Source organism: Mytilus edulis, chromosome 7 (assembly GCF_963676685.1).
Source record: "Mytilus edulis chromosome 7, xbMytEdul2.2, whole genome shotgun sequence".
Classification (NCBI taxonomy): Eukaryota; Metazoa; Mollusca; class Bivalvia; order Mytilida; family Mytilidae; genus Mytilus; species Mytilus edulis.
Window position 1 is genome coordinate 33,962,577 of NC_092350.1, and position 25,751 is coordinate 33,988,327.

Genomic DNA, 25,751 nt, shown 5'->3' on the forward strand with positions numbered 1-25,751 from the left:
AAATGTCTTAAGATTATTCCTGGCTTGGTACATGCATTTTCCAATGGTGGTGTAAACCTGGTTTTTATAGCTAGCTAAAGCTCTCGTTTGTATGACAGTTGTTTATTATTCAGTAATATTGACAAATTTGGGTGAGAAACCAAACATACATGATTGGTCAATTTTACAGTAATTTTGACCAATCAGCCAAACCTGCGTAAACATACATCACACGCACACAACAAACACATATATGTCTGTTTTGTTCACGCATCGTTGTCAATATAATGGAATTTGATACATAAGAAAATGCCTGTTCCAAGTCAGGAATATGACAGTTGTTGTCCATTCGTTTGATGTGTTTTATCTTTTGATTTTGCCATTTGATTAGGGACTGTCCATTTTGAGTATTCCTCGGAGTTCAGTATTTTTGTGATTTTACTTTTTGCACAACACCTATTACAAAATTAAAAACTGACAAATCTAACGGACCACTGTGTGTTTTAAATAAAAACCCAGTTTATAACCATTGCATTGAAACAACAGGTTTTTTTTTATATCAATTTAATGTTTTCAACAAATTATTTTTATTTTGTCCATAACCAGAAGTAAAACGTATAAATACCATACAAAATTAACACAATGATTCTCTTTGTTTGAACTGTCATTCAGGGATACAAAAAAATGGTGTTGTTTGAGAGGTTGTATAATTGTAATAAACACATGTTAACAACACCAACATGATTTTAAACTTACATTACATTAAATTTGAAATGAGGAAATGTGGTAGATTCTTAATGAGACCTCTATCAACCAGCATTGTTAAGCATAATTATTGCTTCAATCGTCTAGAAACACTAGAATGGTTCTTTTAGTACTTAATACATGTATGGCATTCTAAAAGGGTGAAGTTTTACATAGTGTAGCAATAACGTTATGTAAATGATCTGTATTGTACAAAATTATAAGCATGGTATCATTGATGAGTGTTTATATATATATTTTTGATTAATGTCCGTCTCCTCGTTTGTCCGTCCCACTTGTCTATCCATTTCTGCTCTTGAATCGCTGAACAGAATCTTGTGAAAACTGACATGCCTTGCCATTGCACCTCCTTTTTCGTTTCTTCATCCGAGTGGTATTATAGATTTATTTATGTATAGTATGGCTTCATACCATATTATATAATTGTGCACCTCTGTTTCGTATTCATCCGAATTAATTGATATTCCCGTAGCAAATCATGGACTTCCCAATTCAGGAAACACAATTTGTATCTGCAACTTCTCCTAAATCGTTCATCATTTATTGATTTTTTTTTAAGAATCTTAACCATTTAATTTGATTAATTCATATCCTATTTGTGTTCAAATGAGTTTTTGGGATCTCACTTAGCACATCTGGAGATCGGGGTATAATTTTGTTAGATTTGCTCGCATCATCTCACCTCTATTTTTATTATAACGAAGAAAAGAATACGTCACCGTTTCTTCAGACCATTTCTTACGAAATACATATCTAGGAATTTTGAATTCCTTAATTAGTAAGTCAGTATTTAAATATCTTTAGGATGAAATGGAACTTATAACAGTGAACGAAAAGCAACACGTGAAGTTGCTGTTGAGTCAAACGATTTCAATGACCGTACTGATAAACAGATCGTAAAATGTATCGAGAGACTTTGTACAGTTGAATCACATGCAATTCTTCAGTTAGAAAACATGAAAGACAAAGTGCCAATTGAAATTAGTCACTGATGTTATAAGTTGCTCATAAGTAATGCACGTGGTCACGACGGTCCTGTTTTACTTGTCTGTTTATTGAACATTTTTGTAAGAACTTGTTTTACTTGTTGAGCAGAACTTCGACGTCTAGGTTTATTTTCAACCAATTTTCGTCTTTTTATTTCGCGGTGAAGCTCTTGGAATAATTCTGGAATTTCACTACCAGCTTCACTTGCTGATGTCTCGAAAAACGCACATGCCATATCAGCCGCGAGCTTTTGTCCTTCGACTGTACTAACTAGTCTTTCGTGGTGGAGATCAGATTTTGAACCAACTAAAACACATTGTACATTTGTCTTTTTTGTTTCATCAATATATTGTTTTATACTCGTTATATCTTCAAAGCTTTGACGATCATTTATAGCATAGACTAGAACAAATCCGTCTGCCCATCGAACACCACCCTCACGATGTATATTCTCGTCCTACAGTAGAAAAGAAAAAGTTGTATATTTTGATTATAAAAAACTTTTATTTGTACCTATACTATCAATCAAAGGGAAATATAAGAGTTGTATCTTTGTACTATTTCTTGATTCTTTGAGACTAAACTCGTGTGTATCTTTTAATCATTTGTTTGTTTTGTAAATTAAGCAATAAAACTAATTAGCTGGAAGATGTAAGATCAAAAGACATGATGAGGGATAATAACTTCAATTGGAAGTGTGTTTTATAGTTCAGCAACAAGAACATTTAAAGTGTATGTCTATGTAAATAGCTGCAATTTGAAATGATACCCGAAAGATCAGCTTCAACATTTCATAAAAAGGACTGTCTATTCTACCATGGAATTTAAAAAAAACCTTGTTATTGTTAAATGAATTCATAACTGATAATATTTCACTTCTTTAACAGTCGTGTGCTCCTTACACAAGCTTTGCCCGAACAGTGGTACGAGGAAGAACAGATGAAAACGAAACTACGTTAAAATCACCATCACGAATTGGTTAACTAATATGCCATGTTTCCCACCGAACTAGCGATATGTGTTCGTTCTTAGATCTTTAGATAACAGTATAGTCGTCAGATCTGTAAATTTACCGAGTGTGTCCTATTCTAGACTGTGACATCTTGATAAAGTGTGAATTCGAGGGTGATGCAGACATAGTAGGAGACGCCGACTTTGCCAACGCATCCAATCTCGTTCTTTTAGAGCAATGCGATCCCATCGGTTTTGTTTGTTACCTTAAATGTCTTTTCTATTCTATTTACGAGATTGATTTTGGGATTCTTGTTATTCATTTTTAATTTTTCTGAGTAGTGTTTGTCGATTTTGTATGTTTCCTTTTTTAACTGACCATTGTAGTGTCTTGTTTAATTTAATTAAAATGTCGAACTCTGATTTCGTTATACTCTACATAAGTATAACGAAATCAGAGTTCTATATTTTAATTTGGTTGGTGTTAAATTACCTACTTGCTTCTATTTTGGTTTCATTCAATCAATCATGACATTTCATACCGTACGACTTAGCTGTTACGTTAACTACCATGGATTCATCAAATAAGATTGATATTGACCTTTTGCTTTTGGTACGATAAGTTTTATAATGTTTGAAACGTTCTACGCGTTGACGAGAATACAAAAGAACGGTTTGTTTTCTCTCACTCGTCATAAGATCAGAAAAGAAACAAACTGTTCACTTACTTGACCAGCAGTGTCTAAAATTTCCATGACAACGTTTTCATCGTCTACAACAGAGTGATGTTTGTATGTACATTCTGAAAAAAACCCCCAGTAAATATATAAGAAGATGTGGTATGAGTGCCAATAAGACAACTCTTCATCCAAGTCACAATTTAAAAAAGTAAACTATTACACTAGGTCAAATTACGGTCTTCAACACGGAGCATCGGCTCTCACCGAACAGCAAGCTATAAAGTGCCCCCAAAATGACTAGTGTAAAACCATTCAAACGGGAAAACAACGATTTTATATAGCACTAAATGCTTGATTTGGCAATATATTTTAAAACCTTTGCTGCTATAAAAGCAACAAAAAAATGTTAGAACTAATTCATCGTCACGAGAACTGATTTATAAGAGTCATTTAAGTCGTCTCTAAAATACTTCGACGTAGGAGATCTCAAGTTTGAATCGTTTTCTTTGCCATAAATGCTTTTAATGCATTGTGTATTAAGTTTTATCAAGATAAAATGATTTATTATGAGCAAAAACATATAATTCAAATTACAAGTATTAAAATACAATTATTCTAAAGAAATTGTTCTGTATATAACAAAGATTACAGTCAATTCCGAAGTTGAAATGAATTATCAAGTAAGCTTAACGGACGCTGCGCGTAAATACTTTATAAAAGACTTGTTTACTTTGTGTTTTCAGTAACTAACAAAAGCCAATCAACTAACGCCCTTTTGATCCTATAGCTCTTTACGTGTGTAGGTATTTATACATCCTTGGCTTTAATTTTTTGCCATGAGCATTCCTGGTGACGGAAGGTTATCAAGAAAGGCGATAAGAATTTTTTTAAATGTCATCTACGGAAGGACTATTTCCAGTCGTATTCAATAGTTAGTTCACATACCTAGTGTTGGGTCATATTCCCAGATGAAGCGTCTTGTTAAATATCTAACCACCAAAGCTGAAAAAATAAAAACACAAACTTAAAAACAAAGCCATTTAAGCAATGGACTATAAGTCCCCGAGTGTATCACCAGCCCAGTAAACAGTACTGGGGCACTGACATGAAAAGTCGATTATTGTTGTGACTAAAATTTTAGATATCATTTTAAATTAAGGAATATATCCCTCCTTGTCCGGTTTTGGCTATACATTTGTTCCTTTACGTTGATAATCTCAGCAACGTTAACTTTGTATAAGGTATTCGATTTCCCAATGTTTTGGCCTCTCGAACAATAAAATTACCGTTTGTATTATTATGCAATATATCTGGTATGTTACGTATGACTCAGAATCTAATTTATGACAATTTCGCCTTATAAAGATCGGACCTTTTCATGCTTCAAGAAACTGAATCATACGCATCAAAATAGGTATATTAAATCAATGTATTACAAAAAAAGGTTATATTACTAGTTTACTTCGACATGTGTCAACAAATTATAAGCTAAGAGGTTTAGATTAAAGGATATATAAAGTTCATGTAGAAAAAGATATTAATACATAATCTGAAAGCAAATAGATGGTACAAGAAATGACGCAGACATGTCATTGAAGGGATTTAGAAACCGGAAGTAGAGTTCCAAATTACAAACTATCGACCTAGTGTCAAGTTTTCATTAAAATACTATTTTGTTGGTTAAATATTGTTGATGGAATGAAGTTCCAACTGTCTTTGAGAGCATGTATTAATCTACAAGTTAGAGTGGTCAATAATGAAGATCAGAGTTTATTTTTTGGATAGAAAATAACATATATAATATATAACAGATAATTCATGTCCTAAACTGTCTTGTTTATAAAAGTGTGCTTATGTGCTTATCCTTATTTACTAAATATTCAATAGAAAATAGCATAAATAAAATATAAGATGTAAATAATTCTCGTTCAAATGTTTGTGTTCTTTTGTTCTAACCCATTTAATTACAAAATATTCAAATTATGCTATCTGTCTGTAAAATATTTTTATTTATTTTTACTAGTAAGATAAAACGTCCTTTGATTATGTTGGTTTTGCTTTCAAGTACATGCATTTCAATTTAGTATTTCCGATTGCAAGTTAGATTACAATCGGTACAGATACATAGTATTTACATTACAAATATCTTTGTCATCTGTTCATTTAACTTTTAAAGTATTACAGGGTGTGCCATACACAAATGTTATGATTATATATAATTGCAGTTGCACACCGCAAATTCTTGAGGAAACTGGGAACACAGTAAAGAGTTCAAACAACTTCTGATGTGGTTTAGTCTAGAAATTTTGATTTTGTGATAGCTATATTGGTCAATGGTTCTAGCAGATGTTTTAGAATACAGAATTTGTTATAACGTATTCTGAAATGCATAACTCAGCAAAACATTTGCACTTGTCAATACCTCAATATCTAAGTGGCACTCCTACTATTTTATATGATAAGAGGAGATGAAGGTTAACAAGGGTGGTAAAGGGTGATTCTCGTGGAACGTTATCGCTGATTTTATATTTATCGTTAACGCGTTTATACCTTTTTATTTGACTTTCAGTCGTGCAAGAAAGGTGCCTCCTTATTTTAGTTCTGTCTATTTTATTTTACGTGTAAAGTGATATCTGATATTCACATGCTGATTTTGCGTGCTCGGTACTTTGCGAATAAAATTTAAAAAGATCGTTTATATACTTTTACAGAAGCTGTAAACTATCTATATGTATACCAAATAGGGAATATCAAGTAAAACCAGAGGTTATATATACAGGAAGATATGGAATCAGTCCCAAAATGTTCACACCAAAGTCTATTTTTTGTGCAACGTTCATGACGAAAATCATATCGTGTTCAACGTGAAATTATGTCGTATTTCATGTTTTGTTTTTACAAAGAAATGATTTTTTTTGCGTTAATATTGTGTACAATTTAGTATAACCGATAGTTTGGAAAAAACATCAGTGACCATTTTTTTTTCATTAAAATTTTTGTAATAAACATAATAATATGAACTAATTTGGATAAAGTATTTTAACTGTGAAACATTATATCCGAATTAAGACCCTCTTCTACCTGTGGGTCAACAAAATGGTCCCAATATCAACCAAAGCGTGACTTAAAAGACAACAAATCTTAATATAATCTATTATTAGGAATGTGTACATCGCAAGTACCATTATCATTTCCGGAATGTAGTAAGCTGTCTAAGATACTGAAAGGAATTCGGAAATGTGCATTTTAAATTCAAATTAAGAACATGCATGTGATCTTAATGGGCGTCACACCATCAATAAATGCGTGCAATTATTGTAAACGACGATATAAAAGTCTTTTCTTCACATAAATTATCTTGTTAAACGTGCACTTTGCACTCATGCATATTTAATATTTATTTAAACATTGAAATAGTTTATTATCACTTGCATTCATTCGATGATACATGTTTTGAAAAACATTTGCTTTTCTTCTTATATCACATGTCTAATGGTACATGTATATGATAGTGATGTTCGCCATTGGTTGCATAAATTAAGACTGAAAATAGCTTAGCAAACAAAATACTAAATATAACAAATTGAAATCGCGGAAATATCGAACTGGATATCGACTTAAATCTACACTTACATAGATACAAATCCAACAAAAATTTTAGTATTGAAGAATTAAATTAAAAAAATACGAAGCCGTTTAACCATGGTGAGAGCCGTGGTGTAGTGGTTAGTGCATCGGACTACTAACGTGACAAAGGGATGAACATTTCTTGGACTGAATTTTCGGCTCTCCCTTGACACCATTTGCGAGTACGGTCTTGTGGAAACGATGATAGTCAGTCGAAAGGGGACGATAAATGGCTGACCCGTGTTAAGAGAGAGCCATACATTTGTATCTCTTGCTCGTTAAAGACACCCTTGTATATTTCGAAAAAGAGCAGGCGCGCAGTAATGCCGCTACAAGGCAGCACTCGCACCCGCAAAGTGGAAAGGGATTAATATAAGTTGCAAAACTTGTTTCCCAATCTACTATAAATACATCTGTTTAAAAATTTAAAAAATGATACAAACTAGCATATTAAAAGAGTGAACCAGATCACCATTATATATCACGTTGCTAACTGGAACAGGCAATAATTGAGTTCTCGTTGGAAATAAAAGTTTTACATTTTGATGCACATGCATGTTTTATTTAGATGTTTAATGATGTTCATATGTTAAGATGCAACCAATAAGTATATTAAGATGTGCAAGTGTTCAACTTAAAATTGTTTATCTCGTAAGTTACGTATATTAATTAAAAACTGATAAATAAAATGAAATTTATTGAAATCCTAGATCTTACAAATTCAAGTACACCTAAACCTCATGTTCATTGTTAGCATATTTTTGTTATTTTATTACAAATTTCACGCAAATGTTCCATGCACTTGAAAGGTGCAAACTTTAATTCATAAGATTAAATTAAATGAAAACGTGAATAGAAAATTGTGGTATTCTATAATTAAGAAATTGGACACTTTTTGTCAAAAAGGAGAAGTTTGTTCTGCAATATTTGCACAATATTTACGAATGAAATTAGTCTTTTCTTTAAAATGACACAATTTAAACATCTAAGTGATGGGATGGATGGGTCAATTTATATAAAATAACAACAACATGCAAAGCTACAGCTGGCAAATCATTGTTCAAAAAAATTATTATTTACTAAGAATATAGAGGTCACATTACAACGGGTGTTCAAATGACAGCTTGCATATTTCGATACATAAATCCGTATCAACTATTTGTAAGGTGGGCTAATCAAACATTTCATTACCAACCCAGACCGAAATAACAAAAGTGTCATAAAAATCCCGAAATTAAAACAAGATGTACTTTTAGTTACTGGTCACTAATGATGAACCCACTCTTAAGTATTCGGTTAACAGGAATTTGATATGCGATGGATATGCAACCATATTCACATTTCAAGAAGCACGCTCCAAGGAATTCAGATAAAAACGATGAGTTTGGACAAGCAGAATCTTTATGAAAAGTAAATTTTGTGACGACGATATAACTCGGTCATAGTTCTATAGATGTACATGTATCATAACATGCTTAATCATAACTTAACTGCTGAGTGGGAAAATGACAATTTACATGGGACGGGCAAATAGCATCGACCTGAATTGAATAGAACGGGGGGGGGGGGGGGGGACTAAAATACTTGAGTAAATATTGCACCAAATAATCAAGTTTTAACAGACAAAAGAAGAAAAAAAAACAACCTCAAGTTACGGTCGTTGTTCATGTGGTTGACCGTTGACCACAACAATCAATCACTGTTATCGTAATTGATGACAGGGATCTGATAATATAATATTGTAATTATTTTAACGCTTGATAACATTAAATGTTACTTATCATTTTTGCATCGACGAAAACAATAACGATAATTCAGCAAGGTTATGGTTCGACAAGGGCATTCCCATTAAACTCTATAGACTCGTCTGTCTTAAAAACTCTACTGTATATTGTACATTGTTCAAGTAAAGGGGGTTCAACACACTCCATACCTTTTTCTTACTATAAAAACTATATTGTATATTGTTCAAATGAAAAAAGAGTATGCCATCTTCAAACTTAAAAAAAACCCTAGGTATACAATTATTTTATGTATATTTTCAAGTTAGTCAAAAGAGGGGTCAAACACTCTATATACCCTCTTCTTCTGCGTTTTAAAGAACTTGATGTAAATTCTCCATTAAATCTAAAATGTGTCGAAGAGACAACATCCTGACCAAAAAAACACATTCATGTATGTTATTCGAGTGAGGGCGAGTTCATCTGTGAAAATTATACAAAAATGAATTCCTAAAATAAATGATTAGAAAATAGTCAGTATCATACAGCTCATTGCCCAATCTAATTAAAATATTGAGAAGTTATAATTGTAAATAATATAAGAATTAATATGATCATATTATAAATGAAAGATCTTTTTATCAACAAATAATTTAATTGGATTTTAAACATTATTAATATATTGTGGAATTTTATTTTTCCACGTACCTATTCTTTGTAAAAGTACACATCAAATAATATGTATTGTTGTCATGTATTTTACTATGCTGTATGAGTGAGTCTTATATATCATGCTGGTATTAATATGTACTACCCCTACCTACTTATTAAGCTGAAAATGATTGTTACAGGATATAATTTAAAAGCACGGTACTTCGCTATGAAATATGATACACCACCGAAAAATTCACGTAATAAAATGCAAAAGGAAGGGGTTTTAAAAACTAACAGCTTGCTGAACTGAAAGTGCTTCAATGGAATATATCTAAAATGCACGGTAATTACTTATTAAATATGATACACCACCATTGTTTCTTAACATGTATGAAATATCAGCCACTGGACTTAAGTCGAACATGATCATCAATCAATCATGATATACTACTGAAAAATACAAGTACTGAAATGCAAATAGTACGGTGTTTCTATCAAATAAACTATCATAGCTACTGTTTTAAAAATCTATAAATCAAAGGCAACATAAATACATAACAATAGTCCTTACAAAACTATTCAAAAGTACTTCACATGCAAATATTTTATTTGTTAGGTAAATTTGACCGATTTACGGCTTTAGTAGAGGCAGTTTTGTTGAAATCTTAAATAAACAAAATTAATATGAAAGATGAGTCTTTTAAATGATTTTTTAAAGTACAAATCATCTGTCTCTTATTTAACTTTCTCAAAACTAACATTTTATAATGCATAACAGTTTTTGAAGAGAAAAAAGTTGGAAGATGCCAAGAACGTAAATCGATATATATATATATATTTATACTAATGACAAAAAGACGAAAATGATGAGAAAGCAAACGATCTTTTTCAAAAGAAAAACCATTAATATAAATAAATGCTTTTAACCTCTTTGATTCAAATGAACTCCTCTATAAAACATTCATATACATTTATAAGATATCCCTAAAGTTTCGTCCGCAGTATTCCTCGATTTAGTTAAAGCAATTTACGGAGATGCATGGTAAAATCTGTTAGATAACTTATATTTTGGTACAATAATTTTTTTTGTCATCTTCAATCCCACTTTTTAGTCTTCAATGTACATGAAAAGGTACCAAACAGAACATGCCATAGTTTGTATCCTTTATTTTACACTTAATAGGGTAAAGATATTTTAATAAATATAAATCCATATATTGTTTTAATGTTTCTAATTATTTTAAGTTAAAACAAACTATTTCTTTTCTCACTTTCCTTCTAAAATAGTTAACATAAAGAGGACCCCTCCTCCCCCCCCCCCCCCCCCCCCCCCCCCCCCCACAAACGCCGACCGAAGGAACGCACAGACTTATTATAGCTTCGTTCAAATGCATCGACAACATAAACGAGGGTGCTTTTCCCTTTTTTTTTGCTATTTTTATTCACTTCCACTTTTTCCGTCTTTTTCTCAGCATCCCACTTTTTTTTTATCTCCTATATGCCACATTCAAAATGCGTGTCATCTCCTTCCATAACAACGATGATTGTTGATTAAATCATTAAATTCTAGTGAAATCGAAGCGCTGGTTTTGTTCTTAAGATCTTCATGTTCAATGTTTTTTGGTTTTTGAATCGAAAAAGTTCTTTTTTGGTGACTTTTATACAAAACTTAGAATTTTAGGTATATCGAAACATACCATTAAATAAGAAATTGCTCCATATATTTGGTGATTTTTGGTAATATTAAGATTGATTGATTGATGTTTGCTTAACCGCCAGAAGAAATATTTTCATGTGTATTTAGTATGATAAATTTAAAGAATAAGAACACCCTGACTAGCGCTTACCGGAATATAAATTTTCATTTTGTTTGAAGTACAACATCAGTTATTATGATTCAGTGCAATACACGCGAGAGTGTATGTGTTCGAGACAATCGATTTAAAGATCTTCCAACACAATCTTAACAACTGGAAAATGTAATCAAGTTCATAAAAGTACTACAAACATGCTTCTTTCTTTACAAAGTAAATTGGCCTTATAAAAACCTATTTATTTAGTTCCATGTCGATAATCATATTACATAACAAAAAACTGCAGTTCGTGTATTTGCATATAAAAGACATTAAATATGCAAAATGTATTTTTAGACAGTCTAACATGCTGTTGTGGTACATGTACATTTCATTCCTTTCAAGTATTTAGTACTTAATATTTTGAGTAGAGATCTCTATAATAGTTGAAAAATAAAAGAGAAATAATTATTCATTGAAAAATTTAACTATGATAGTGTTTGAACAATTTTGGTTAAGGTCGTATCGATTATTGCACAAAGTGTTCTTGATATATTCGCTTTAAATGTATTCGTCCTTTTAAATTGCTTCAATAACTCAGTTTAAAATTGCTGCTGATCTTTGCTGCTATAAGTCAGTCGAGGTATTGATATTTTCTTCCGAACTTCTTCGAATCAACTTTGTACATATAAGTATCATTGATGTCAACAATAATTGAGCAATATGCAACCAGTTGAAAAAATATTTCAGTGCTGTACTCAATGAATGTCTTCGCAACTTCCATTATAAACTGATTTTTTTTCACATAACCACTTCCCATTAAAATCTGCTGGTATCCTATACAATATACATGAGGGAGGAAAGATATGCATCGTCTTCAATGTAAATCCATAAAATAAAATTGTATGAGTAACAACTAAAAATAACTAAAATTTAGAGCTCTGCGAAAAAATTTACCACTGTGAAATTTACATAGCGCACTCATAATGATTTTATTTAATTCATACGATCTGTTTTCACATTTTTGAATGTTATCCGATACAATTTAAGTTTAAAAGATTTATTTAAAAAGAAAGGTTATATCTCGGATCAATTTCTGAATAAACTTATTGAATCATAAATTTACACTAAGATAAATTAAAATTCAGCAAAACTTAATTCCCCCAAAGCTTTATGATTTGACGATGTCATTATATTTACATACAGCTGTATTTTATTATAAAACTTCTATTGAACAGTGAAACTACCTTAAACGTAATTTTATCCACTATCTATGTCAAATGTCAATATATCTTAGTTTCAAATTTACTTTAGAATTAATCTAATTTAATAGTATGTACATTAATCACAACATTAACGTGCATGTATAGATGAATTATATCCAGTACCATATACATATAGATAGTATAAAAGTACGTTATCAAACTACTTGTGTGTTTGTTTTTCTACATTTGCTAGAAGTATAGGGGGAGGGTTAAGATCTCAAAAAATATGTTTAACCCCGCAGCATTTTTGCGCCAGTCCAAAGTCAGGAGCTTCAGGCCTTTGTTAGTCTTGTATGATTTTAATTTTAGTTTCTTGTGTGTATAATTCGGAGTTCAGTAGTATGACGTCCATTATCACTGAACTGGTATACATATTTGTTTAGGGGCCAGCTGAAGGACTCCTTAAGGGCTGGGCCGGTCGGGCTGGATAACGAAGCGTGATTGGGACGGGCACGGGCTGGGCGAGGCCGGCTTCTTTCGGGGAGTTCGGCCGAACTCCGGGTGCGTGGATTTCTCGCTGCATTGAAGACCCATTAGTTGCCTTCGGCTGTTGTCTGCCTTTGACATATTCCCCATTTCCACTCTCAATGTTATTCGAACATGTAAGATGCGATTTTATTTTATGACCGTTGAACTCGTTAAGTCAGATATTAGAAGTTCATTGCTTAATTCACTCACTCTTATTGGGTTCCTGGTGTGAAAGATTCACTTTACTTTTTAAATCTTTCTTTTTAATCTCTTTGTTAAGTGATATATCGGCCTATTATAAATGTTCTGTTTACATCTAACCGAATTCGAAGTAAGTCGCACTGGAAACATTGTCTCAAAATTGTCTAAAAATATTAAAACCAGATGCTCCGCAGGGCACAGGTTTATACGACCGCAGAGGTCGAACCCTGAACGGTTGGGACAAGTATGGACACAACATTCAAGCTGGATTCAGCTCTAAATTTGGATTGTGATTAAATAGTTGACACAGCATAGGTTTCGGACACAGAATGAATGTTGTCTAATGAACTTAAAATATTTTTTTTGCCTTTGAGCAATTCACTACGTGTTGAATATTAATCCTCTCAAAAAAATGTTTGAAGAAATTTTCTTTTTATTTATGAAATCTGAAATGAGAAAAATTTAACCCCCCCCCATTTTTTTTTCACATCCCCCTTTCCCTTTTTTCAAAACTGATCTCAATTCAAATTTCTAATGTAGTTTGCAACAATAAATACTCATTTAAATACATCATAAAATATTAAAATGTAACAAAAGGTGCTTGTTATCACTGAATGGTAAAGATTGTTTTAATTTATCAGTTGGTAGTAAAAGTGAATATACTTTGTATATTGTATAAAACAATGATTTAAGTTGATTCAACTACTATTCTGGACAAAGAAAGATAACTCCAATCAATTGAAAATTTCTTGCTATTGCACAATATTGTTCAATTAGATATTTCTTGCTATTGCGCAATACTGTACATTGAAAATATTTGCTATTGCACAATACTGTGCAATTGAAGATTTCTTGCTATTGCCCAATACTGAGAAATTGAAAATTTCTTGCTATTGCACAATACTGTGCAATTGAAGATTTCTTGCTATTGCTGAATACTGTGCAATTGAAAATTTCTTGCTATTGCACAATACTTAATATGATAATTTTGGATCCTGATTTGAACCAACTTGAAAACTGGGCCCATAATCAAAAAGTACATGTTTAGATAAAGCATATCAAAGAAGCCCAAGAATTTAATTTTTGGACCTTAATGTAGACCAATTTGAAAACTGGACCAAAAATTAAGAATCTACATACACAGTTATATTTGGCATATCAAAGAATCCCATTTATTCAATATCTAAGTACATTTTTAGATTCAGCATATCAAAGAACCCCAAGGATTCAATTTTTGTCAAAATCAAACAATTTAAGTTTGGACCCTTTGGACCTTAATGTAAACCAATTTGAAAACGGACCAAAAATTAAGAATCTACATACACAATTAGATTCGGCATATCAAAGAATCCCAATTATTCAATTTTTGATGAAATCAAACAAAGTTTAATTTTGGACCCTTTGGGCCCTAAATTCCTAAACTGTTGGGACCAAAACTCCGAAAATCAATACCAACCTTCCTTTTATGGTCATGAACCTTGTGTTTAAATTTCATAGATTTCTATTTACTTATACTAAAGTTATAATGTGAAAACCAAGAAAAATGCTTATTTGGGCCCTTTTTGGCCCAAAATTCCTAAACTGTTGGGATCTCAACTCCCCAAATCAATACCAACCTTCCTTTTGTAGTCATGAACCTTGTGTTTAAATTTCATAGATTTCTATTTACGTAAACTAAAGTTATTGTGCGAAAACCAAGAAAATGCTTATTTGGGCCCTTTTTGGCCCCTAATTCCTCATATGTTGGGATCAAAACTCCCAAAATCAATCCCAACCTTCCTTTTGTGGTCATACACCTTGTGTTAAAATTTCATAGATTTCTATTCACTTTTACTAAAGTTAGAGTGCGAAAACTAAAAGTATTCGGACGACGACGCAGACGACGACGTCAACGTGATAGCAATATACGACGAAAAATTAAAATTTTTGCGGTCGTATAAAAATGTATAATGTTTACTTTCTTTGCTTAACATTTATTCATATTCTGTTGTCGCTGCTACTCAAGGATTATAACAAAGACATCCACGTGTACTTGCGAACACCTCGATCAAGTAATCGAAGAGCCATCTTGTTCCTTTATATAATCTAGATAGTATAATTATACATAGATATATGAAGATGTGGTATGAGTGCCAATGAGACAACTCTCTATCCAAGTCGCAATTTATAAAAGTAAACCATTATAGGTCAAGGTACGATCTTCAACACGGAGCCTAGGCTCACACCGATCAGCAAGCTACAAAGAGCCCAACATTTACTAGTGTAAAACCATTCATACGGGGGAACCAATGGTCTAATCTATATAAAAACCGTGAAACACTTATGAACCACATAAAAAGACGACAACCCCTAGACATTTATTTGTTTATTTTACATATTTTAGAATTCCCTTTTTTACGATTGAGGTCTTACATCCTCATCCTGTTCTTTTATTTTTTGTTACACTTCAAAAAAGATATAACTTTTCCGCAGTTTACTAAATCTGTTTGGAGGTTTATTAATTGATATTTTAATCTGAAAAAAAATATGATTAATAACTTATCATTTTTAAGCAAGCTTCAGTACCTTCTTCGAATAGTCTTACGCATTACAACACATCTTAATATATTGACAAACCCTTTTCTTAATTTTCAAAATTTATAGTCCGCATTCAATATTGAAGATAACATGCCGATCTGCAGATATTTCTTATCCATTCTTTTGGTGTAAGGTAGATATTTCCCCGTTGTCGTTTAATTTATATCATTTAATTATTTGCAATCAATCATTATTTAGATATCTGATAGTTCTTTGTATCCTTCAGTTGTTTTTTTCATTGACATTTACCCCACATTTATTTCCCACTGTTCCTTATATATTCATAGAGGTGTCATTTCATGATTTTTATGCGCTTCGGCATTGCTTATCTAAACTAAAAAAATGTTTAAAAAAATATAAAAAAAAATGTTCAAAATGTTGTGTTGCTGACGATCCCACAAGGTCAGCTGAGCTCATCACATGAACATTTAAATGAGAAAACTGGTTTAACCATTAAAAGACATGAAGGAAACATTTCGTTTCAACATATATCTTGATCTTCATATCTTAAGATATAAAAGAATTGACATTTGTCTATCATCAGATCTTAGAATCACACAGAAAAAAAGACTATTCAATCAGTGCTTACATGAAAAGACTATCTCTGATGAAATCAGATTTCGTGTGTTAAGATATGATACAAAGAACATTGCAGAGTTTTGAACATGACGTTGATAGATATATAATTTCTAATATCTCGGCCTCTACGGATCCTACTTTTGTAATTTTTAACCAATTTTATATTGCATGGAATGTTAATGATATAAGAACAAATGTCTGCGACGCAATAACTTCAAATGCAGATATAATGGGTGTGTCCAAAGTACAGAATGGCCCGCTCGCACTATCACATTTTCCCGTTCAGTGACCACCAAATTTGGGAACACTTATTGAAAACATATTAGTACTCACTCCATAATGAACGTTTAATCCCGCTACAATTGTTTGCACCTGTCCTAAGTCAGAAATCTGATGTTCAGTAGTTGTCGTTTGTTTATGTGTTTCATAAGTGTTTATCGTTTCTCGTTTTTATATATAGATTAAACCGTTGGTTTTCCTGTTTGAATGATTTTACACTAGTATTTTTGGGGCCCTTTATAGCTTTCTGTTCTGTGTGAGCTAATGCTCCATGTTGAAGACCGTATAAATTGTGACTTGGATGGAGAGTTGTCTCATGATAGGCACTCATACCACATCTTCCTATATCTATGAACATAGGCTTATACACATTGATGTGACCACAAATTATCTTTAACCAAAGCTTTAACCTAACCCTAAAACTTAAACTTGATACAAGACGGACGGACGGATGAACAGACCTGAAAACATATTACCCTTTTACTATCTTATGCGGGGCATTAAAGGACATTTAGCACTCAGTTGACAGATATACATAAATAATTTCATGATCATAATACTATTAAATGCATCATTGATTTCTTGATTTTCCAGACAAATCAATCGTCTGTCAAACATATATTAGCTTTTCATGTCATTGGAATAGTAAATATGAAATCAAACGTGTTTTTTGTCACTGCTTATTTAGTATGAAGCCTCTTTAAGTCTAAAATTTATCAAGACTATTTAATCTTCTTTGGCCATATTTATAATTTTGTTAAGCTATTCAAAAGTTTGTAATCAGAAAGGTTTCTAGCAGTAGGTTACATTTTTTTTAAAGATAAATGTAAGTCACAGAGCAAAACTATTTTTACCGAATATTTGAGCATTGAAATGCAGATCATCAGGTATTTTTGAACAAGCTTTATTATATACTGCTTGTTGAATTGTTTTACAACCATTTCGGTGTTATTAAGATATAATAGGTTGCACATGTTCTCCTTGACTCACTTTTAGAACATGAGAAAATACATTTCTCAAATGATTACCTGTCAATTATGTACTAATGAAGAAAAATCAAAAGAAGTGGCCGAGAGAAAAATGACCAAGGATGCGAATATCTTTAGTTAGGTATTTCAGCAATTTTCAAAGCCAGTTAATTACATCTTTCGCTTCTTTTGTTTTCCTTTTTTTTAAAAGCAATATTGCACTTACTTTGAACTCTGAATATACAAACGCTTAGCTTTGTTCAAATTAGTGTACCAACTAAGTTAGTTTCATTGTAAGGTATGACAACGCATGAAGCGTTTCCCGATATTTTCTGTCTGAAAGTTTTCCTCAATTATCGCTTATCTATTAAAAAGTGATGTCCTGCTCAATCGTTAGACAGTTTTAACGAGTTTTATAAGTAAGCTTAATTTTGTTTCTATTTCCGCTGCTTAGTCTATATTAAGCTAAACTACAACAACTTAATGACAACAGATACTGTTAACACAGTCTTATTATAAACACGGAAAACAGGAATATATTTTTTCAAAGATTTGGATCATGACCGATAAAAATCAAAATAGTGCGACGAAACAAATTTAACAATAATCCAGTCATTTTTTTAAATTTTAAATCGTATTTAGATAACCAAACTATGTACAAAAATGTCTCTAAAATATAAGATAAAGAAATATGAAATCATACCTGATTTACCAACAGCGCTCCGACCTAATACCATAATCCTACTATCAACCGAAGACTTCCCTTTCCCATTTGAAGTCATTCCTTTTGCCTTGCAATCCTGATTTTTCATCAAAACGTTTTGACTTGTCAATACTATTGATTTAAAATAGTAAACAAGTGTTAAATTTATACACTGAACATGTTCATTATGTTTTTACTATTAATCATATTTATAAACCATTCTTTGTGATATAGTCAGTTAACAGTTCAACATTACTTGTCACTTTAAAAATTTACTACAGCAGACGACCGTTTTTCTTCAGTTATCACGTGATAAATAAAGAACGAACACTATCAGTTGAAATGATGGTGTTGATTTTGTAATATACATGTTGTAATTATAAAAGCACGTGGATAAGATACATTGCAATTACAACACACCTTATTGCACCGTAGAACCACAATAATGATAGATTTGCATTGTTATGGGTGACGTAGTGCATTTTAATTACACTGACTTTGTACTGCTTTACTCATACAATATTTAGTCAATTTCACCTGGTATTTATAACCAAGGAATAGACAAAATCTTGACATAAAAAAACCAACAAAGTAATAAAATACTAATGTTAAAATAAAAGCAAAAACATCCTATATATATATATCAAATTAAAATCAAGTAATCAATAACCACAAAATTAATGATAAAAGACAAAAGAAGAAAAATACCAGTATAGGACAGAAATCTTATGATAAAGACTGACTACATGAGATAGATAAGAAGATAGGATAAGAATTTTATTAATCTAATCAAGATATATAATCATAGTGCCAGTCCTTAATTTTCTAACTGAGAATGGATCTATATTGCTGAAACTGAAAAGTACCATAAGGAAGTCATGCATGGTACCATCATAAAAATGAAAAACAATTGTAAGAAAAGAGCAGCATAGCTAGATCCAATTAGAATGCCGAAGTCTTTTGAAAATATTCGAGTATATATATGAAGATGTCAGTTTCAAATCCTTTTGTTAGAATCATTGTGGTGACATAGCCTGATAACTCTGGTATCTTTCGCCCCTCTTTGACACATATATATACATCGACATAATTTCAGGCTTTTAATCTACAATGTTGGTGATATTTTTTATAGGAATCTATGTAATTATATTTCAGATTAAACGAATTTTGGACATATGTGATAGATTTCTTACTAAATCATAAAGTGAACTATTTTAGTTGTTATATACTAATATAATACAGTGTAGGTTACTTAATGTATAACTATCATAATAAAACTATAACAATAACACATGTCTCATTAAAAAAACTAGCATAGCAATATTAATGACTATAAAGAAGATCGTAAAATAGTATGTTTAGCTATTTACATCCATGCCAATATTTTCATCATTAATTTGCTAAGCTCTGATATTTTATTGGCTTGAACTTCGTATTTAATTTCGAAACTTACACTTTAATAATTAACCTGCATTTAACCGTAGATAAAACAGAAATCTTGGATATAACTTGTTCAATAACGCAGTTTGGTATAAATGCACTATTACAGTTAGAATCCCAAATGAAATTTTACTTTTGCCAAACATGTTGCAACATGTACAAGGAACGGATGCTGATACGGAATTGCACAACATCACTTCGCTAATTACTCCGATTCCGTCGTACAGATGCCGCTTATTGCTGCTGTCTTGGTCTTTTATATGCATTATACCTTGCAGGTCAGACACATTGTTATTCTTGTTGATTTATGATCTATAAGTTTCTCGAAAAACTGCGTGAAATATTTGTTATTGGACATGAAGTAAACAATACAAACATTCAGTCTACCATTGCCCAAATGTGCTAAACCTCACATATCAAAGTCATTTTGGTATCCTCTTCTAGTATATAACTCGTGTACAAAGTAAAGAAAAGTGTTACCCAAAGTGAAAGTGTATAGGACGTGCGGTGCATGTGCTTGTGATATTCGAGGTGCAGCACGAATAGCACTAATGCAGTATTTTGCAAGCAGGTTGAGTCTTAAAAAAGCTTTCAATCTAACTTTACTTCACATTTTTACGCCTTTATTTTCGTATTTTGAGGGTTGACAATTGCATATAGCATATTTCTGAACATTCTATCAAGTTATAGATACTCAAAGATAACTCAAACCGCAGTTTAAATTTGATCAGAAAATAAAAAAAAAAACAACACTTTCATAACTAAAATGAAGTTTCTGTTAAAATAAAGGTACGTGTGTGTATTGTCTCCCAGATACAATCTCGTTTTTGGTCAAAGTAACCCTTAACTGATTCAATACAAAAAATGAAACTGACGAATAACGTTTTGATTTTATGGATATTAAAGGTGAAAATGTTTTAAACTTTTTCTTATTTAATTTCAGGTATTGGCTTCGAATGGAAAATACATGGAAAATGGCCAAACCTTCCCATAGGATCAAAATCTGAAAACATCATTTTAGATTTATGTAAAATTTTGTTGATAGTCTGTGTTATGCGTATCCGGTAAAGTGGGGGTACATACCTGTTGACATGGGTAGATTTTATAAAGTTATCTATACACATCTGAAAGCCAGATAATCTCTTTAGATGTAAGTTTATTTAAACTTGCATTTTTAACATTTCACACCTATCAGGAACAAATTATGGACTAATAGTCTTTAGTTTCGAATCGTAGATAAGATAGAATGTAAACAGTAAATTGTTTAATTCATTCATAGTAGTTGTAAACACTTTAAAAGAGAAATCAATAAAATGCTGTGTAGTTTATTCTGAAATAATTCTGAACTAACACGAGAAAACTGTTTTCGAAGATTTATAAAGTGCAACTGAATTTTTGACTTTTACTTTGTACAAGTATTCATTCGTTTCTTGGTGTGATATTTGTTTGTTATTACTTCTGTTTGTTAATGATTGAACGGAATCAAAACGTCATGCACATTTCGAAAAGATGTAAATATGCTACAATTACTTCTTTAGTAATGCTCTAGTTATCTACTAATGTTTTGACTTTTACTTACACGTACTCATTCGTTTCTTGGTGTGGTATGTGTTTGTTTGTTGTTGTTTCTGTTTGTTAACGATTGAACAGGAACGAGCTGTCATGCAGATATCGAAAAGATGTAAATATGCTATAATTACTTCTTTAGGAATGCTCGAGTTATGTTCTAAGATATAATTATTCCTTAAACAAATATTAACTTTTAAAAATGTTTTTAAAACTCTTTCCTTATTGACTTTGTGGTATTGGCCTATATTGTTGACCTACGGTGACCTAAGGTTCTTAACATCTGTATCAGTGGAAATTTGTCTTATTTGTAATCATACCACATCTTTTTTTTTAATACCAGAATCAGAATATTTTGTTCGTTTAGTATTATATATACTTTACTATCCCAATATGTCATAATTTCTTAAAACTCACAGTTATGTGTTCCCCCTCATCGTGTTTATACTATACAGCATTTTCACTGTATCAATATTTTAGCCAAACTCAGACAATTATTGCTTAATTCTAAATTAGTAATTGAATTCATTATCAACTGTGTAATAACATTGTGATCTTTTTTTTAACAAAAAGAGCACATCAAAAGTGTGAATTACCACCTATCAGTTACAATGTACGACCCTTTAAATGATAACAAGACATGGCCTATTAGAAATGATTTCAAATGGAATGATGTTTTACTTTTCAGCTACATCTAACTTTAAGTGTACTATGACCATTTGCTGAAATCAGATTTAATGTACTTCCCATTCCTTTGTACAACTGCTAATGTCGTTAACTTTAACATTTGATAATGATACATTTAGGTAAACCTCTTTCATACGGATCATAATGTTAATTTTAACTGAAGACAAGTAAAATCCAGTGTAAATTTGAATCGGAGATAAACCGGGACATTTTACATAGATATGGGAATAAATTAGTCTTTATCTACGTATCTTTTACTTAACGAAGGCTTTACATCAACTTAAGTATAGATATGGGTTACTCAATGAAGTCGGAGCATATTTACCCTTTTTAAAATTAATGTGGCATACGGTGACCTGGTCACATTTAATACTTAGCTGATATATATTTTATGTATAGAAAACATTTCCAAAAGGTCTTGATTTTTATTTACATACATGTATGTTTGTAAAAGAAACAATAATTAAAGAAATGAAAAACAACACCTTTTTTTTCGGGATAAGTGAACTATACTAGCCATCTCTTGTAGTTTGTCGCCGTCGTAAACCTTTTCAAATGTCTTCTACTCCAAAAATACTGAACCAATTTAAAGCTTAACTTAGGAGAAATGATCATAAGGATGTCAATAATAAGGTTTGTGTTACTTCGCCAGTCACCAAACATAATCACCATGGTTGAACGTAGAATATAACAATTGTCGTATATCTCGAAAACTAGATTGAATGATTGTTGGTTGCTTAACGTCCAGGGACAAATCTTTCATGTCTGTTCAGGACGACTCGAAAATTCTAGAATAAATAGAGAAACCTGCACGGTATTAAATGCGGAGATTTACAATATTTATCTACTTCCTCATTGCACTAAAATTATCAAACAACGGTCACTTTTCAAGGAGCCATTGTCCTTAAATGACGATTTTTTTTTAATAATTTTACTTTTTTTGTCTATATCTTAAAAATCATAAGATATGGAAAGAAAATATTATCACGAAAAATAATCAGAAATACGATATCTACAAAATACATATACAGCTTATAACTGGATGACCCCTTACGGATTTACAGAATCAAATCAAGTTTTTTTTTACTACATGTTCTTTAATTGTCCGTTGTATACTTTTTAAAAGACCTTCCCCACTGAAACTACCAAACCAATCAATGTCATCCAAACTTGTTGTGAACGGCCCTTATGGTGTTTAGTATAAAATAACAGTAGTATACCAGTGTTCAAAAGACATAAATGGAAAATATTCGTTATCCCCGAGTCAGTTAATAAACTTGGCCGCAATTGCTTAAAATAAATTGGAAAACAACACGTTTAATAATTTCTTGCGTCTGAAGCGCTTTTTCTGGATTTACCTTCATCAGGAACACTCAAAGCCAAACATTTGAAATCCGAAGATGTATAAGTACCGAAACAGTTGAAGAGCTATATGTCAACAATACCAAAATTAAATTGCCAAATTTATCTTAAGCCAACTAATTGTTTTATATCACTATAATATTTAACCTGCATTTAACCGAAGATATATCAGCAATCTCGGAAACAAGTTGTTCAATAATGATTTAATTTACATACTATTACTGTAAGAACCCCAAATAATATCAAACATATTTTTCAAACATTTTACAATTCGCCATGCCTAATTTTCTTGAATGGTGATGCAGAATTTCACAGCACCTCCTTGTTACTACAATTTAACCTGAAGGTTGTATACTAAAAACAAGTACACATGTAGTACCTTTGAAGGAAGCTTAGAGATTCCGATTCTAGTTTGACTTATCGCGTTCGGTTGTCTTCGTCTTTTATTTCCGTTATTTTTCTACGGTAGTCCAAAATTCCCGGTAGAGCCCTACTATGTTGATCTTTTATTAAGACAGGTACCAAGTCAGGAATATATAAGTTGTTTACAATCCATTCCATTAGTTTATTGATAAAGTCTAATGTTTGATTTTGACTGTTTTATAGACTTCCGTCTTTTGAATTTGCCTTGGAGTTGGGTATTTTTGTTATACTTTTTTATTCATTGATACTTAAAAATGTATTGTCGTACGGAAACGGCGTGAAATATTTGCCACTGGAGTTTAGTAAACAACAATACATCTTTCATTCTTATTGCCCAAATGTGTAAAAATGTAAGTAACAAAGTCATCTAGGTATCCCCTTCAAATAAATTATGAAGCTCGTGTACAACGTAAGGACAGTTGTTACCCGCATTGTAAGTGTGTGTATATAGGACGTGATGTACGTGTTGTGACATTCGAATTTTGAGGCGCACACTCTGTGAATAGCTTTTATGCATTGTTTTACAAGCAGATTGAATCTCGAAAAGTCTTTCAATCTTCACTTTCTTACAAATATTACGCCTTTATGTCAATATCTTGAGTGCTGACAACAATATCGCATATTGCTGATTATTCAATCAAGTTATGGATATACATATTGATTAACCAATCTGCAGTCTGTAATTTACTAAGAAAAAGAAAGAAAAAACGTATTTCTAAACCGAAATCAAATTTCTTTTGAAAATAAAGGTACTGGTATGAATTGTTTCCCAGATACAACTTGGTTTTGTGTCAAGGAACTGTTTTAATAAAACAAATAAAACTGACGTCATATTAAAACAACACACCATAGGACTGAATAACGTTTTTATTTTATGGGAATTAAAGTTGAAAATGTTTATACTCTTTCCTAATTAACTTTCTGGTATTGGCTTCGAATGAAAAATAGATGGAAAATGGCCAAACCTTTCAACAGAATCAAAATCTGAAAATATTATTTAAATTTTGGTATAATTTGGTTGAAAGTCTGTGTAATGTGTGTGTTGCATTGCCGGGTTTCTTTTTGTAACACTTCAGTATTTCTGTTGTTTCGTTGTTTTCCACTTTATAGTTGATGTGTTTAACATCAGTTTTAGTTGTTTTCTCTCAAACGATTTATGGCTTTCGAACAGCGGTATACTACTGTTGCCTTTATTTATGCGTACCCGGTAAAGTGGGGGTACATACCTGTTGACATGGGTAGATTTTGAAAGTTATCTATACACATCTGAAAGCCAGATAATCTCTTTAGATATAAATTAATATAAAATTGGATTTTAAACATTTCCCACCTATCAGGAACAAATTATGGACTATTAGTCTTTAGTTTCGAATCGCAGATAATATAGGATGTGAACAGTAAATTGTTTAATTCATTCATGATAGTAGTTTGTAAACGTTTTGGGAGAGAAATCAACAAAATGTTGTCTATTTTATTCTGAAATAATTACGTACTAGCAAGAGACATTTGTTTTCGAAGATTTATAAAGTGCAACTGATGTTTTGACTTTTACTTACACGTACTTATTCGTTTCTTGGTATGGTATTTGTTTGTTTGTTGTTGTTTCTGTTAGTTAACGATTAAACAGGAACAAACTGTCATGCAGATATCGAAAAGATATAAACATTGCTATTTCTGCTAAAGTAATGCTCGAGTTATGTTCTAAGATGTAATTATTCCTTAACTGTGACAAATATTAACTTTTAAAAATGTTTTTAAAAATCTTCCTAATTGACTTCGTCGTATTGGCCTATATTGTTGACCTACGATGACCTAAGGTTGTTAACTTCTATGTCAGTGCAAAATTGTCTTATTTGTAATCCTACCACATCTTTTTTAATATACCAAGATTAACATTGGTTAAGTATTATATATACTTTTCTATCCCAGTATTTCATTATATCTTAAAACTCACATTTCCCCTCATCGTGATTACAGCATTTTCACTGTATTGATATTTTAGCCAATCTCAGACAATTATATTGTTTTCTTTCTAAGACTTATTCCAGACTTCATTATCAACTGTTTTAACAATGT

General features: G+C 31.5%; 1 protein-coding gene across 1 annotated transcript; it reads right to left on the minus strand.

Moving 5' to 3' along the window:
- Positions 1-549: 549 nt before the first annotated feature.
- On the minus strand, positions 550-18,487 carry LOC139481311 (ras-related and estrogen-regulated growth inhibitor-like). Its single transcript, XM_071264547.1, has 4 exons — positions 18,198-18,487; positions 4,308-4,364; positions 3,411-3,484; positions 550-2,188 (listed from the first exon to the last, which is right to left on the minus strand). The coding sequence occupies exons 1-4, from the start codon at positions 18,304-18,306 to the stop codon at positions 1,769-1,771; spliced, it is 660 nt and encodes a 219-aa protein (XP_071120648.1). The 5' UTR covers positions 18,307-18,487; the 3' UTR covers positions 550-1,768.
- Between the last annotated feature and the right edge of the window lie 7,264 nt (positions 18,488-25,751).

Excerpts from the sequence above, each read along its gene's own strand:
- LOC139481311 (XM_071264547.1), bottom strand. The coding sequence starts at position 18,306 with ATGAAAAATCAGGATTGCAAGGCAAAAGGAATGACTTCAAATGGGAAA. Across the intron at positions 3,485-4,307 it reads GGAATATGACCCAACACTAG|AATGTACATACAAACATCAC; the intron begins GTATGTGAACTA and ends GGTTTTTTTCAG. Across the intron at positions 2,189-3,410 it reads TTTTAGACACTGCTGGTCAA|GACGAGAATATACATCGTGA; the intron begins GTAAGTGAACAG and ends TTTCTACTGTAG.